The sequence below is a fragment of the Patiria miniata genome, unplaced genomic scaffold (genome assembly GCF_015706575.1).
Source record: "Patiria miniata isolate m_02_andy unplaced genomic scaffold, ASM1570657v1 HiC_scaffold_3, whole genome shotgun sequence".
In the NCBI taxonomy this organism is placed as follows: domain Eukaryota; kingdom Metazoa; phylum Echinodermata; class Asteroidea; order Valvatida; family Asterinidae; genus Patiria; species Patiria miniata.
The window spans coordinates 39,358,184-39,372,342 of record NW_024037069.1 but is presented as its reverse complement, the minus strand read 5'-3'; the positions used below and the strand labels follow the sequence as shown (position 1 = coordinate 39,372,342).

General features: G+C 39.2%; 2 protein-coding genes across 6 annotated transcripts; one reads left to right on the top strand and one right to left on the bottom strand.

Moving 5' to 3' along the window:
• Positions 1–316: 316 nt before the first annotated feature.
• LOC119737324 (major facilitator superfamily domain-containing protein 6-like protein A) lies at positions 317–3,472 on the top strand. 2 transcript variants are annotated; one of them, XM_038211586.1, is made up of 2 exons: positions 317–414; positions 991–3,472. In XM_038211586.1, the coding sequence occupies exon 2, from the start codon at positions 1,080–1,082 to the stop codon at positions 3,345–3,347; it is 2,268 nt and encodes a 755-aa protein (XP_038067514.1). In that variant the 5' UTR covers positions 317–414; positions 991–1,079; the 3' UTR covers positions 3,348–3,472. The 2 variants fall into 2 exon arrangements, with proteins under 2 accessions (XP_038067514.1, XP_038067516.1); XM_038211588.1 differs by lacking the exon at positions 317–414 and adding an exon at positions 429–518.
• A 6,196-nt stretch (positions 3,473–9,668) lies between these two features.
• LOC119737539 (mpv17-like protein) lies at positions 9,669–14,153 on the bottom strand. 4 transcript variants are annotated; one of them, XM_038211971.1, is made up of 5 exons: positions 14,056–14,153; positions 12,323–12,711; positions 11,555–11,655; positions 10,952–11,050; positions 9,669–10,061 (listed from the first exon to the last, which is right to left on the bottom strand). In XM_038211971.1, the coding sequence occupies exons 2-5, from the start codon at positions 12,657–12,659 to the stop codon at positions 10,008–10,010; spliced, it is 591 nt and encodes a 196-aa protein (XP_038067899.1). In that variant the 5' UTR covers positions 12,660–12,711; positions 14,056–14,153; the 3' UTR covers positions 9,669–10,007. The 4 variants fall into 4 exon arrangements, with proteins under 4 accessions (XP_038067899.1, XP_038067901.1, XP_038067902.1 ...); XM_038211973.1 differs by having other exon boundaries at positions 14,046–14,076; XM_038211974.1 differs by lacking the exon at positions 14,056–14,153 and adding an exon at positions 14,016–14,038.
• Between the last annotated feature and the right edge of the window lie 6 nt (positions 14,154–14,159).

Sequence of the window (14,159 nt, the reverse complement as noted above, 5' to 3'; positions counted from 1 at the left end):
TCAGAGATGATCAACGCATTAAATCTTCTGCTAAATGTGAGTAGGTCCGCACCACCGGCCCATGATGATAAAGAACTGCATTAAAAGTTTTGACCCCATGAACATTTCTCTACAACACACTGACACTGTCATATTATTTACATTTATTCATCAGTTATCGCATTTATTACCTACAGTATAATATCACACTTAGTGTAATGCTTTCATCACAATTTCACCGCTCTATCATCAAATTTATGAGTTAGCTTGTGTGATTTGTTTTTCTTCTAAATGTTAGTAACTTGTGGGTTATTAGTGAAGGCGCCCTCTTTGCCAGTGGGTTTGCGGCACTCTGTATCTTTGGTTTTTAATGCGTTGAAACTTGACCCAGATTAAAGATAGATGCCCAGTGTTGAATGAGAGATGAAATAAATGGTAAGCAATCTAACTCGAAATTTATACTTGTGGTGATATTCAAAAAGTAGCACCAAAGTGGATTGGGTCGTGGATTGTACCAAAGTAGCTGACAGTGCTTCCAGGTAGCATTTTTTGGTTGTTGAAAACTTTTTGTGTTGTTGAAAACGCAAGTATGCCAGTGATCAAACCAATCTAAACTTGTTTCTGCTTGCGCCTTCACCATGCTTACGGCCGCACGCACTCATGCAACATTGCAACTGAAAGACGAGCTAGCAATTGGGACGGCGTTGACAAGGGGGCAAGATGCGCGCGGTCTCATTATTCTGCTAAATATATACATTTTGTAATTATAAATCTGTTTATTTTTGATAATTGGGGTAAAAGTAAAACAGTACCCGAGTTCTGATGCTGCTTGTACCTAACCAATGTGACAAATGTGAACTGGTTTGTTAAATTTAGGGACCTATTTTATTTTTATTAAATAAAATTTTCTTTAATTTTTGAATGATGTACAACTACATGTATGTATGATGTAGAGCCCTAAACAGCATTATTTTTCCTCATTCAACAAATTATTACTTTGTTTTCTTTTAGCTTCGGCACATATTGTTCCATGATGCCATCACAACAGCAAAAAGCCTCTTGCCCTGAAACCCACAGAAAAAGCTGAAAACTCTGCAACCATGCCAAAGGGAGAACAGGTGGACCTGCAGCGCACGCTGGCATTCGTCAGTTTCTTCTACTTCGCCTACTCAGCCGGCAAAGCATGCCTCTTCCCGTTCCTGACGCTGTATTTCCGTCAGCTTGGACTGAGCGCTACCCAGACCGGAGTCATCTTCGGCCTGAAGGCGTTTGTCGCCCTCTGGGCCGCGCCACTCTGGAGCAGCTGTGCCACGCAGCATGGAAGACAGCGCATCGTCTTGATGGTGGCCATCTTCATGACAATCGCTTCAAATCTGGGCCTGACACTTTTGCCACCGGCTGATAATGACTTGTATCTTGCATTTTGTCACCCTGGAAATAGATCCGTCACAGACAATGAGGGACTGTCGAACAAGTCTGCAGTTGACAAAGATAATAACTTTGGGAGTGCAACACCGTTAGTACTGACGTCACTTACGCTGAGTACGCCTTCAAGCAATAAGCCAACAGTCAACTCCATCCACATCCCAACCACGCATCATGTGGTCACGAAACCATATCCAGACACTACCACCGAGACAAGGCACCAGTCTTCCAGGCCAAACAAACAACACTTCAAACCTTCTAAGAAACCCCGACCAAACTCCAACCATGGACAGATGCCTAACTCACACCCGCAACACTCGAGACCAAATATGCACAAAATTAGCAAAACTCCTAAGCCAACATCAAAACCCATCAATTTTATACCCATTTCCGACTCCCAGGATGCAGTGGAACCCACAGAGGACGATTGGTATGAAAATTCTGAGCAAGACAATGAAGCGTTCCCAGAAAATTTATACCATAATGAAGTGTCCAAACCTGAGTGGACTGACAGTACACGTTTCCCAAATCTTTGGAAACCACAAGTAGAAAAGAAAGGATCTCAAGTAACAGAAACCAACAATCACAGCAGAACATCGGCCAACAATGGAATGAGAAATACAGGAGGCCTGAAATGGAAAAATATCCGTGGACAGGAATTCCCAAGCAAGGAAAACAGTGAGGCTAAGGCACAGCAAAGGATCCCCGCATCAACACCTGACCTTAAGAATTATGGCCTACCAGTTGGCCATGACAAGAGCTACTATGCCAATAGAGTCAAGCGTTCATTGCCAGATGAACCAGATCCGATCTCCCAAAAAGATCAGTTGCCCAGATCCTTGGGGTCAGCTCAAGAGACCCTGAGTCAAACTGTCAGCCATTTCTTGGAGTCTCAGACTATGGTTTTCGTCATCGCTCTCCTCGTTGTGGTTATTGGAGAGAGCATTGCCTGCCCCGTGGACAAAATCTGCGACAGCTCTTTGAACGAGACTTTGGATTCCGTCGACGAACTGGACAAGTACAAACGTCACCACGTGCCAAGTATCGTTGGCTTCGGCCTCTTTGCTGTTATCGTCACAGTCATTGTAGACAACACAAACTGTCAGATTTTCCTGAAGACGAGCCACTTTATGGTCCACTTCTACCTGTTTGCAGCTCTTCTGGGCCTCACATTCTTGCTTGCGTTCTTCTACCCTATCCCAGCTCCTAAAAAAACAAACCGCAAGCTCCGATTCTGCAAGGGACTCAAACTCCTCCTCAGCGATCCGCACAACGCCGCAGTCACCCTAACGATGGTCATCACGGGAGCGCTAACATCCAACATCCACAATTTCCTCTTCTGGCGCGTCCAAGATCTGGGTGGGTCCGAAATCGCCATGGGGGTCGCAGTGCTCGTTGCCGTCTTCTCACACATTCCCATGCTGTTTGTGACCAACTGGCTGAACCGGAAAATCACCCAATCGGGCACCTTGGTGGTAGCGTTGCTCTGCCTTGCCGCACGCCTGCTGTACTTCACGTTCCTCTGGACTCCCTGGGCAGTGGTCCCCATTGAGGTACTGTGCGCGTTCAGTCAGCAAGCGCTGTGGGAGACCGTGACTTCGTACAGCGAGCAGATATCCCCACCAGCCATGGACAGATCAGTCAAAGCCATCCTGAACTCCCTCTACCACGGAGTGGGTTTTGCCGTCGGTAGCGTTGTGGGCGGACTCCTCTACGACCAGGCCGGGCTGCAGGTGCTGTTTGGCATCTCGGCGGGCGTGGCCTTTCTGTGGGGCGTGGTCATCGCCTTGATGGGGCGGTTCGTCCCCAAGAAGAGGAAGCTGCACTATTCGTCGTTGCTGCGCCGGGAAGACGACGAAGAGGAAGGATATCTGAGTGATGAGGATTCCGACGAAGTGTATGGTAACGATTGGCTTGTCAAAGCACTGAAAGATGATTTCTAATCTAACGTAAGGCCCCCCAAAAAAATAAGTCGGTCTCTGGTCAGCGCGCGCGTCGATTTTAATCATGTGCGTCAATCTTCTTTTTTTTCTAAAATGTTCCGCGGTAGCTCCAACAGCGCCCTCTATTGCCGCACCTCCTCAATTTTTTTGACCAAAGAGCACCAAGGAATGGGAAATTGCACCAAGGCAAATGATCGAGAGCACCAAGGCAAATTATGGAGGACAACAATGTACATGAGGACACCAAAAAAGCAAAATAGTACCCCACCTTGTCTGTACAATCCAAGCTTAAAGAAAGAAAAAAAAAGCAAAAAAAAAAAAAAAGCCGCGTCAATTCCGGAACTTTGGTCTGACCAGAGACCGAATATTTTTTTGGGGGGGGCCTAACTCGGGGGAGCGTTTTAATTCATGTTCTATAAACAATCTTACTGCCTCAGAATAGTTTGGTTTTGCCTTAAATTCACTCATCTAATTTTATTTTAAATCATCATGGTGTACTCATGGGAAAATGGTAATATAAAGATTTTGAAAGATACCAATAGTGTTGAAAACCTCCATTTTCCAAAGTAGAACAAACGAGAATTTCCAATTTAGAAGTGTTTTCCAAATTGAAAAAAAGCCATTTCTAAGGCCAAAAAAAAAAAGTCTCCGTTTCTGGTATGCGCGCGCGTCGCCGTAGCCATGCGCGTCGGCAAAATGAAAAAGGTTTTTTTTCAATGAAAGATGATGTCTCAAAACCGCCAAACTCACTGGTTTGACTGGAATTCTGCTGCTGCGCAATTTCAACGTGTTTTTAGATGGGGTTATGATCGAGAATAAGCTTTATGTGGCCTCTCTGGACTCCCATATATTTGCACTAAGTTTAGTCGGACACCATTTGCAGTCATCAGCCGACATTTAAAGCAAAAAATTCAGGTAAAAAAAAACAAAAAAGCCGCGTCGCCGCACCACTTTTTGGGCAAGCTCCATACCAGAAACCGGAGACTTTTTTTTTTGGCCTAATGAAATATTCCCAACATTTAAACGTTTCACAATTGACACACTGTCAAATATTTGTAATTGTTATTACCTTATTATTTGGCAAAGCAATAGCTGATTTTATATGCAGGTACTACTTTGTTGCTGTACCACCATGGTAAATGGTATAAAAACTTATAATCATAAAAAACACCTGTACAGTATATGAGTTGGCCATTTCAATTGTTTTCACTAGTTGGTGACTAGTCAGGTTTTTTTCCCTTTTTTTCTTTCATTGAACTATTGTTAGTTTCAACATTTGTTGTCTTTTACCGCAAAATGCATAAGTTCTGTTTCAAAATATATATCAGTACTATATTGGTGCAAGTTTGCTTAGATACATGTAGGTTTTATTTTGTTTAATTTCTTCTGAAGCTTTTCTTTTGTTTTTTTGGGGGTGGGAGGGGGGTAATGGTACTATGCACATGAACTACCTGACGCAATGTACATATGTGACGTGTTTTATCAAGCATGAAGCAACAGTGCTATTACCATTTTATGTAAATTTCCATAAATTACATGTGCATGCATAATTGAGCTTGCATTGTCTTTATTTGGCAGGCCAGTTTGAACGAATGCCAAGTTATGAATATAAATGCACTGTGCACAATATTATTTAGTCTTTCATCTACATGTACATTGTCAACCTTAGCAATATTACGCAGTGGATCTGAAGCAGATTTTTAAAGTGCGGCGGTCACTTTAAATTGAAGTGCATTCTTCATTGTCTGCACTCCATTTCATCAGCACAATAGTCACTATCCCAATGCAGAATGCCAACAATGAATTTGTATTTGGGGAGGGGGGGGGGTGGAACAGCTAAGATTGAATGGAATATGGGTCAAATTGATGCACCATTCACAGTTTCACACTAAATTTTGCATCAGAGATCACACATACATGTAAGGTTAAGATTTGGTTTCAACAATTTTAACTTCAGTGTACTCTTTAGAGTGGTTTTTGGTTATCGTGCTCATTCAACATGTCTCAAACCATGAAGCTACATTGTGTTTTTGTTTATTAACCCTAACTCCCTAGGGGGTGTGCAAAATCATATTGAAATTGGAGGATTCAGGACTGTTAAGGCTATACGAAAGAGTTCCATGGTAGAATTCTTTCAATTTTTGACTGTTTGAAAAGATTTTTAGAAACGGAACAGTTGAAGGTTGTATAGCATGATACTGTGTACGGTGTACATAACTTTCAATATGTACATATCACTAGACTTTTGTCCTAGTATACATGTATTAGCAATATGCAACAGATGTTCTGAATGCATTATGAAGAGCACCGTTACCAGTGTTCAATGGTGCCCACACTCCATTATGTTTATTACACTTAACAGATTTTTCCCACACTATAAAAAAACTGAATGGAATTACGGTCTGTACGTGTATAAACATAGTGCACAGCCATGTTCAGAGACTGTCAATTTAAAACGAGTCTAAAAATAGATGAAATATGTTTAGAAATGAAATGTTTTTATGTACAGATTTATGTAGAGATGAAATACATGTATATAAAAAGTTATATCTTTCTATAGATACATGTACTAATGCCTTTCTCTCAGATTCAAAAAGTCTGATTTCAGACAAAAGTCTGAAAAAATCTCATGCCTGCATGTTACCTTTTGTTGGTTCAGCTGATTTGCTCATTTTGTTAAAAACTAAAACACACTAGAAAGCCCTAACAAATTTTCTGTTTCTCTGACAACCAATCACATAAATTTGTACATAAATACATTCACTTTAATACTGTACTGTAGTGATTGTTGTACATGATACTTTGTTTATTACCCACATGCTAGTCATAATTCTTAAAATTTTGGAGAGTTTGGCTTTTAAAATATTAGTACTGAAATTTAACTGTAGAGGTCACAAAAAAATCCATTTCTGTGTAAAGCAGTGGAACTGCTTAAATTATAAATGAAATGAAACGTTTACTTGTTGATTTCTGTGAATTCCATTCAATGGACTTGATGCACATATTGCCTTAATTTATTCAAATTCAGGGACTGTTTTTTGTATATATGGTATGATTTCTTTGATTTTCTAATACAAAATATAGAGTTTTTTCCTTATTAGTCATTTCTATATAGCTGCTTTATGACAGTTCTTACAAGATTATTACTTTATACAGGGCGAGTAAAAAAAACCGAAACCCAAATGTCGGGACCATTGTTTTAGTGAAGTCCTGCATGTAGCACTTTCAAAATCTTGGATGTAAAAACCCAATTCATAAGCTTTCTTTTAGTACAAGCATCATTCAAATCACTCATGTACTTTTCAAGCTACGGAATTTTAAACACAACCACCGTTTTAAAGTTCTGTCCACTGATCACAAGAAGGTTAGTGTTCTTTCAGCAAAACGAAAACAAATCACATAGAGATGTGTGTCAGTGGTTTTCGGTTTGTTAAATCAACGCACACCTTTTTTATGATCTATGGACAGAACTTTGAAATGGTGGTTGTGTTTAAAATTCTGTAACTTGAAAAGTACATGAGTGATTTGAATGATTCTTGTACTAAAAGAAAGCTTATGAATTGGGCTTTCATATCCTATATTTTCTAAGTGCTACATGCAGAACTTCACTAAACCAATAGTCCCGACATTTGGGTTTCGCTTTTTTTGACTCGCCCTGTATTAAATAGTTTATGAGGTAAAAAGGCAAACAACTCTACTGCAACTGCATAGTACTTTAATGATAAAAGCTTTCTCATTGTACTTGTACATGTTCAAAATCGTACAATTTAAAATCTAGTTTGGCATTCCTTTTTCATTATGTTAAAAGATAAGTTACTAAAAGCAAATATATGTTAAAATAGAAATTTATATAGGTACATTATGTGCGTTGCATGACAGTTATACATTTATCAATTTATTTGTTCAACGAGGCACATCTCACTCCTCAGAGATTCACAAATGTAATGTGACCAAGGAAAAATCAGAAACTTGAAGCATGAATAGACGAAGTTGTAAAATGTTATTGTAAAATATTTCATATATTCAGTACTTTCCAAAGTTGCAAACTATTTTATGCATATATCTTCAAATTTCCATCCAAGATTCTTAATTTAAGTGATTCCCATTAAAAAGAAGACACTGTTGTTTTTATTGGAGTAATTAAACAAATATATATATACTTCCAATTTGAATTCTCATCGTAAATGTGTGTTGTTTCTTTGATGTAAAATGCATTTAATATGCAGTAAAAAAAATCATTTTGTCCCCCTACCCATACGAAAATTCACTAAAATCTACAAAAAAATTCAGATGATATGAGAGGGACAAAGAAAGTTCCTAGCAAAAAATACCTGCAGAATTAGTCTAAATAAAAGATATAATTTACTTATAACTTTCTTAATAATCTTCTACAAACTCGCCAAAAATAGATATTACAGCATACAATGAATTTTAAATGTTTTATATAAAAATACCCAATTCACACAATTTTAAATACTTTTATTTGAATTGGGAATTATCAGAAGGCAGCCTTTTTATGTACATATATTTATATTAATGGATTCATTTTCTTCATAAAATCTAATACTGGATTAACCTCTTAAAAATAAAATAAAAGGTACAGTACATTTCACAGGGTAGGTTCAAATTGAAATGTTGCAAATATATTTTGAAACGGACGTTTGTTACTGCCTTAACCAGTTCGCGCCGGAATTATTTTGACATTGACCGGACCCAGGCACGGGATTGTTTTATATGAACCTCGATGCCAGACGGGTTCAGGCCGTCATCTGCGGGTAGCACACCCTGATATTTCCGGCCTCGCTCGCTGCCAGCGGGTCGCTGACAAATATTTCCGGCCTCGCTCGTTGCGTGTTTATCCGTCATTTGTGCGAATACCACAAAAACTTTGCTTGTATACACGTCATCCGACGTTAACTGGTTAAGAAAACAACTCAATGTGCTTTTTGGCATTTCAGTATGTGAGAAAATGACATTGAGAAACACTCAATACTCAAAACCACAGGAAAATGCCGTTGGAAATATAGATGTATCCGGGCACATGAACACTGTACCCTCGTGAGCCCCCTTCAATGGAGAAAGCATTGTGCAAAGTATTGTACAAAGCAACTACCCCATGACAGATTATCTGAACAATAGCTAGCACAATGCTTTAGCCATTGAAGGGGGCCTTCATGATAGAAATGACAGCATTCCCTGATTGGTACATAAGAAGAGAATTTTCATTTTAAATACTCCTCATACACCAGAAAAATGGATTAAAATTAATACACCATTCAAACTCCAGCAATCAAACTACACATGTGGTTTCGAAACCTTCAACATGATTATTTACTATGTGTCGACGCTGGAAATGACTATAAGCACTCCAGTCAGGGGTAACAGGGGTTGGTTTTGTAAACAAACCAAAAACCACACAATTTGAAATAATTTAAAAATACATGATTTTGAAGAATTGAAATTTTAAAAGGCATGACTTAAAAGTTCTTAAAATATAGAAAACTATTCCAAAAACGTCCATCTTTTAGCGTTCAGGAATTTTTTTAAAAGACAATCTTTAAAATACAATCAAATACAATTCCAAAGATTAAATACAATCTTTTGCAAATTTTCACTAAAAGAAAACGGAAGATATGGTGTTCTCCATAAACAGTGCTTGAAAGCAAGGCACTTCAAAGGCAATATAATATCCATTATTATCAATGCTACTCTTGATCCCGATGGCTCAAAATTGTTTTTGCTTTTTTTAATATTCTTCTTTTTAAAAGAAAAATAGCAAGTCAATCGAAATGAATTTTGTTCATGATCAAGGCACAAGAAAAGACGTCAGTGGTGGAAATATGCCAGGTTTACAGAAAAATGTAAAATGCTACAAGGGTCATTGCATAAATTCGAGGCCCAAACGTGTTAGTTTTGTGTGTCCCTGCTTCACCTGACCTGTGTAATTTGCCATTCAAGTATCATTAAAATTTGACGTTACACTATTTTCATTTTTTTGGCAGGCACTTTGCTTTACATAATCACTCTTGGAGGTAGAAGGCATTAAAGAATTTGTCCTGAATTTACACAATCTTATACATGTCAGATGTAACAGGGACACAAAAAAGTGGACCCCAAATTTATGAAATGACCCACAAACGGTTCTTTAAAAAATGATGAATACGTAAGACAACAAGCTTTTGGAGAAATGTTGTCTTTCGTTAACTCAAGACTTTGGACAAAACGAAATCAGATAAAAACCATCCCTTTCTCAGTGTGGTCTTAACCACAAAATAACACATAGCTTTCCGACCCCTAAAACTGTGGGGTTTCCCCCCCCCCCCCCAAATCACAAAAGCATTTGCTCCAAACAGTCCCTGCTACTTCTTCCCGAATTCTTACCTTTTAAGAAAAATCAAAAATTCACAGAGTTGCATTCCAGTCCTCAAAAGTCCTCCAGTCACAAGCTATTCAAATGAACTGTGACGAAAGCATTCCTTTGTTATTGTTCATCCCCAGTTCCTTGTGACTGGACTTATGACTGACTTGCGACTTGACTTGTGATCGGCTTGCGATTTAGCTTGTGACGGACTGAATATAACTTTGCTAATTAAGGCAGTGATTTCCTACTTGTAGCTTGACAAGGCACTTGTAAAATCTTAGCCTGAGACAGGAGATCCTTCATCCCTGTGCTGCTGTCTCCACAGCCAAGCTGTCCTTCTCCTTGTGCATACTCTACAAAAAGTTGGAAAAATGGAAATCAAGTGTATCGAAAACAATTTCAAATACAATTTTACAATATGAAAAAGCTGTTGTTTGTGGTGCGAATCGTGTTGTACATTTTGTACCATCGCACGGGTGCGTCATGGAAAGAAGTTGGAAAATGGAGGTCACAATCGAAAATGATTTGATCCACACTTTTACAATACGAAAAAGCTGTTGTTTATGTTGCGATTCATGCTGTACCATCGGTGCATCATGGAAAGAAGTTGGAAATGGAGGTTGCATGTATCGAAAACAATTTCGAATACAATTTTACAATATGAAAAAGCTGTTGTTTATGTTGCGATTCGTGCTGTACCATCGGTGCATCATGGAAAGAAGTTGGAAAATGGAGGTCACATGTATCAAAAACAATTTCAAATTATACAATTTTACAATATGAAAAAGCTGGTTTTTATGGTGCGAATCCTGTTGTACCATCAGTGCATCGTGGAATGAAGTTTGGAAAATGGAGATCCCATGTATTGAAAATAATTTCACACGTTTTCAATAGAGAAAAACTATTGTGATGCGAATCATGTTGTACCATCTGTACATCATGGAAAGAAGTGAACATTTCAGTATACAAAAACATTGTCAAACAGTTTTTATTTTGCACTTAGCTTGGACTCAGCAGTTTTGGGGTTTTTTTTGGGGGGGGGTCTTCAATCTTTTTTTTCTGCAAGTAATGACTGTTTGTAAGGTTTCTTAATCGGTGTCTGTATAGTATCGCAAGTAAACGATGAGAGACACATGATTGACTTCAGAACAATTTTGAAGAAAAATTGCTTGGTATACAATAATCAAGTTCAAAAACAGTCTAATGAAAGGATTTACTAGGGTGTTTGTTTTATCATACTTACAATTCTCTTCATGAAGCAGAGGAAGTTGGACCAGACCAGGCTGACTGAGGCGACATACACGACCCGCATGTGGTTAGGCAGGAAAAAGAAGTTGAACGTCTGTGGAAACAAGAGGAATTTTTTACACATTTTAAAGCAAACACACAGACAAACAACAAGGATTTCAGATATAGTTTCTGTATGTGAAATTGGATTTTGTCATTTTTAAAATCTGCACCGACATTTATAGAGTATCTTCAACTCTACTTAGGCCAATTTGTGGGCAGTCTTGCAATCAGGCATGAGAATGAATTTCAATGAAAAAAAAACCCAGGAAACTTGTGCAAAAACAGGAAAAAAGATGTGAAATCTGGCCAAAAAAGTCCCAAACAGGCTCAAAACAAATAAAAACGGGGAACTTTGGGCAAGAAAAAACAACAAGAATTCCTGTTTAAACAGGAACATTTTCATACTTGTGCAATGGTCAATGCAGAACCGGTAACTAAATATTGATGCATGCCAATCTTAGGCACAGTATGAAGGAATGAATCAAACTTATTCTAAGCACTAGCTGAAGTAAAAACAATCAAACAATTTCATTATCAAAGCTGTAGCAATTCATACCTGTGCAATTGGCCAGAAGCAACAGCTTGCAGCGAAGGTTTGGGGGAATTTCTCCTTCAGTTCAGCAAAGACGTCCTTTTTGCCCTCCATAGCGCTTGATCCTGAGGAGGGAAAATGCAGTGAATGTTTAAACTTTTCTTACTGGGTATATTCAATTCAATTCAGTTGACATTTAGTTAGAACTCTCCAATAAACCGATACAAAGTTGGATAATATAATTATAATACGGTAATATTTAAATGAACGAATACAAATATGAAGGTAATTACCACCAGAAACAAAATAATGCTCTGAATCTAATCATTTAAATTAAGATTAATAGAAAGCGAAATTAAGAAAAGAGTATTATAGGAGAGTACAAGGCTGTTCACATAGGCCAAGGCTTGTACCGTAGGACAAACTATACAACGTAATCACAAGAACAAAAAGACAGACACGATCGGAGGTCAAGTCACAAGCTATTCAAACAAACTACGACAAAGCCATTCCTTTTGTAATTGTGCATCCCTGTAATTTATAACTTGACTTGTGAATTGACTTAGGATTACTTGTGACCTGATTTGCGATATGGTTGCGATCCATTGTCTACCTTGTCTACGATGCTGAAACTTTCACAAGTCTGAGAGCTCCTGGGTCGGACTACAGCCAGTGACGTCTTACTGATGGAAACATCTTACCACTCCACCACCTAACCACCAGTGTGCAAAACTCAAAACTTAAAGTTTGCATCACCAAGAACGCAATTCTCCATCAAATCATTCATCTCACCTGCATAAAAGATTGCAATGAAAAGTGGCGCCGAGACTAACTGATCTGAGATGACCTTCTTGACCACGGTTAACTTGGCCGTGCCGGGCAGCACTTTGTCCAGCCACCTGTACCAGTAGTAACCGATGGGGCCGAAGGCACAGCCCCCGATGACTGCCATGCGGCCCACCTTGGCCCAATCGTAGCGCTCTTCCCCGGCGATGGTCTGTTGCATGACTTCGGCCACGCTCAGGATGGAACCGTAGGTGATTGAGTTGGCCAAGGCTGGGCGCCGCTGGGCGAAGGCCTTGACCGACAGGAAAAGTCTGGCACCCAGCCTCCCCGATGTGGCAGCCATGATGGTTTATTTAAGGGTTTGAAGGCTGCAGGCTGGTTCCCTGATAAAAATACTGCCCCAAAAAAAAGCATTGAAAAAAATTTGATTTACATATTGCTGTTGTTATCAATTTAAGCAGCGGACTACACTCACATCCTTCAATGAATTAGAACTGAAAAGGTGTTTTATGAAAATAAGAAACATTAAAGCATATATATCCGAGTACAAAAAAATATGACCATGAAGAAAGTAAGTATCTTACATGATTAAAACCACTGACATGTTTCATGGTAACATCAATTAAAAGGACTTGATTTTTAGTCCTTACAACAAGGTTTTTTAGGTGGGGGATTTTTTAAAAATGGAGAACGCTTTGCTGTATTTAACCATTAAAAAAAAAAAAAAGGGAAGCCACTTCTTGTGTCAATGGAAAGAAGTAAATCTGAGCTCATAGCCATTTTAATTTTTGAAATCGGATAAGGGATTACTTAAAAATGTTATCACTCTAAACTTGCATGGTATAAGGTTTAACCAGTTCGCGCCGGAGGCCGTGTATACACGCAAAAGTTTTGCAGTATTTGGAACGAGTGACAGATAAACACAGAGGGAGCGAGGCCAGAAATATTTGTCAGCGACTCGCTCACAGCAAAAAAGGCCAGAAATATGAGTGTGCTGCCTGAGGGTGATGGCTTCAACCCGCCTGGCTAGACGTCGAGTGAAAAGTAATCCCGCGCCTCGTTCCGTTCTTGTCAAAATATTCCTGGCGTGAACTGGTTAAAACCATCCTCCATGACCATGGTTTTAGTATGGCATCTTTTAAAGAAAGGTAAAATATAAATCAGCCGATATTAAAGCACCCCATCCCTGAAAGAGATGTTTAAAATATTTAACATTACCTAATACAAAGCATTATCTGGTGATAACTAAATTGATATACTTCATTACTTTCGGTTGGAGTGGCCAAGTGATGCAGGTTTGTACGGTTGCCCGACTTTGTCTATGACTATGTCTAGTCTATGGGCGTAATAATCATGCGAGTGAGATGTGAGACTCAAGTCAAGTTTTGGGAAAGAATGCAAATAGGGAAATTATAAAAGCCAATATCTTGCCTGATTGTTTCCTCTCAAGGTCTCAGTATACTAATAGTATCCATATACCCTTCACTCTATCCCCCCCCCACCATCCCATCTCTCCCGCCCCTCTTCCTCCCCCCCCCCCCCCCGCCCCCAACTAACTATGCCCACCCCCAGAAACAGAAACATGCCAGATATCGCGCTAGGCATCACTGTCTAGTTTACATTTATGCCACTTTTCATTTTGCACCCCCCCCCCCAAAAAAAAAAAAAAAAGAAGAAAAGGTATTTCATTCATGAGTACCCAGAAAAGCTTCAGTTTCGGATTACCCACCACCACACACCTGTTTTGGCAGACTCGGCTGTCAGCTGTCTGTGTAGAGCGCCTCCAAGCGGTGGAATTTTGATGTTCATCGCATTTTCAGATTTTAGACATGCTAAATATTGA

Excerpts from the sequence above, each read along its gene's own strand:
- LOC119737324 (XM_038211586.1), top strand. The coding sequence starts at position 1,080 with ATGCCAAAGGGAGAACAGGTGGACCTGCAGCGCACGCTGGCATTCGTC.
- LOC119737539 (XM_038211971.1), bottom strand. The coding sequence starts at position 12,659 with ATGGCTGCCACATCGGGGAGGCTGGGTGCCAGACTTTTCCTGTCGGTC. Across the intron at positions 11,051-11,554 it reads GCTTCTGGCCAATTGCACAG|ACGTTCAACTTCTTTTTCCT; the intron begins GTATGAATTGCT and ends TTGTTTCCACAG. Across the intron at positions 10,062-10,951 it reads TCTGCTTCATGAAGAGAATT|AGTATGCACAAGGAGAAGGA; the intron begins GTAAGTATGATA and ends AACTTTTTGTAG.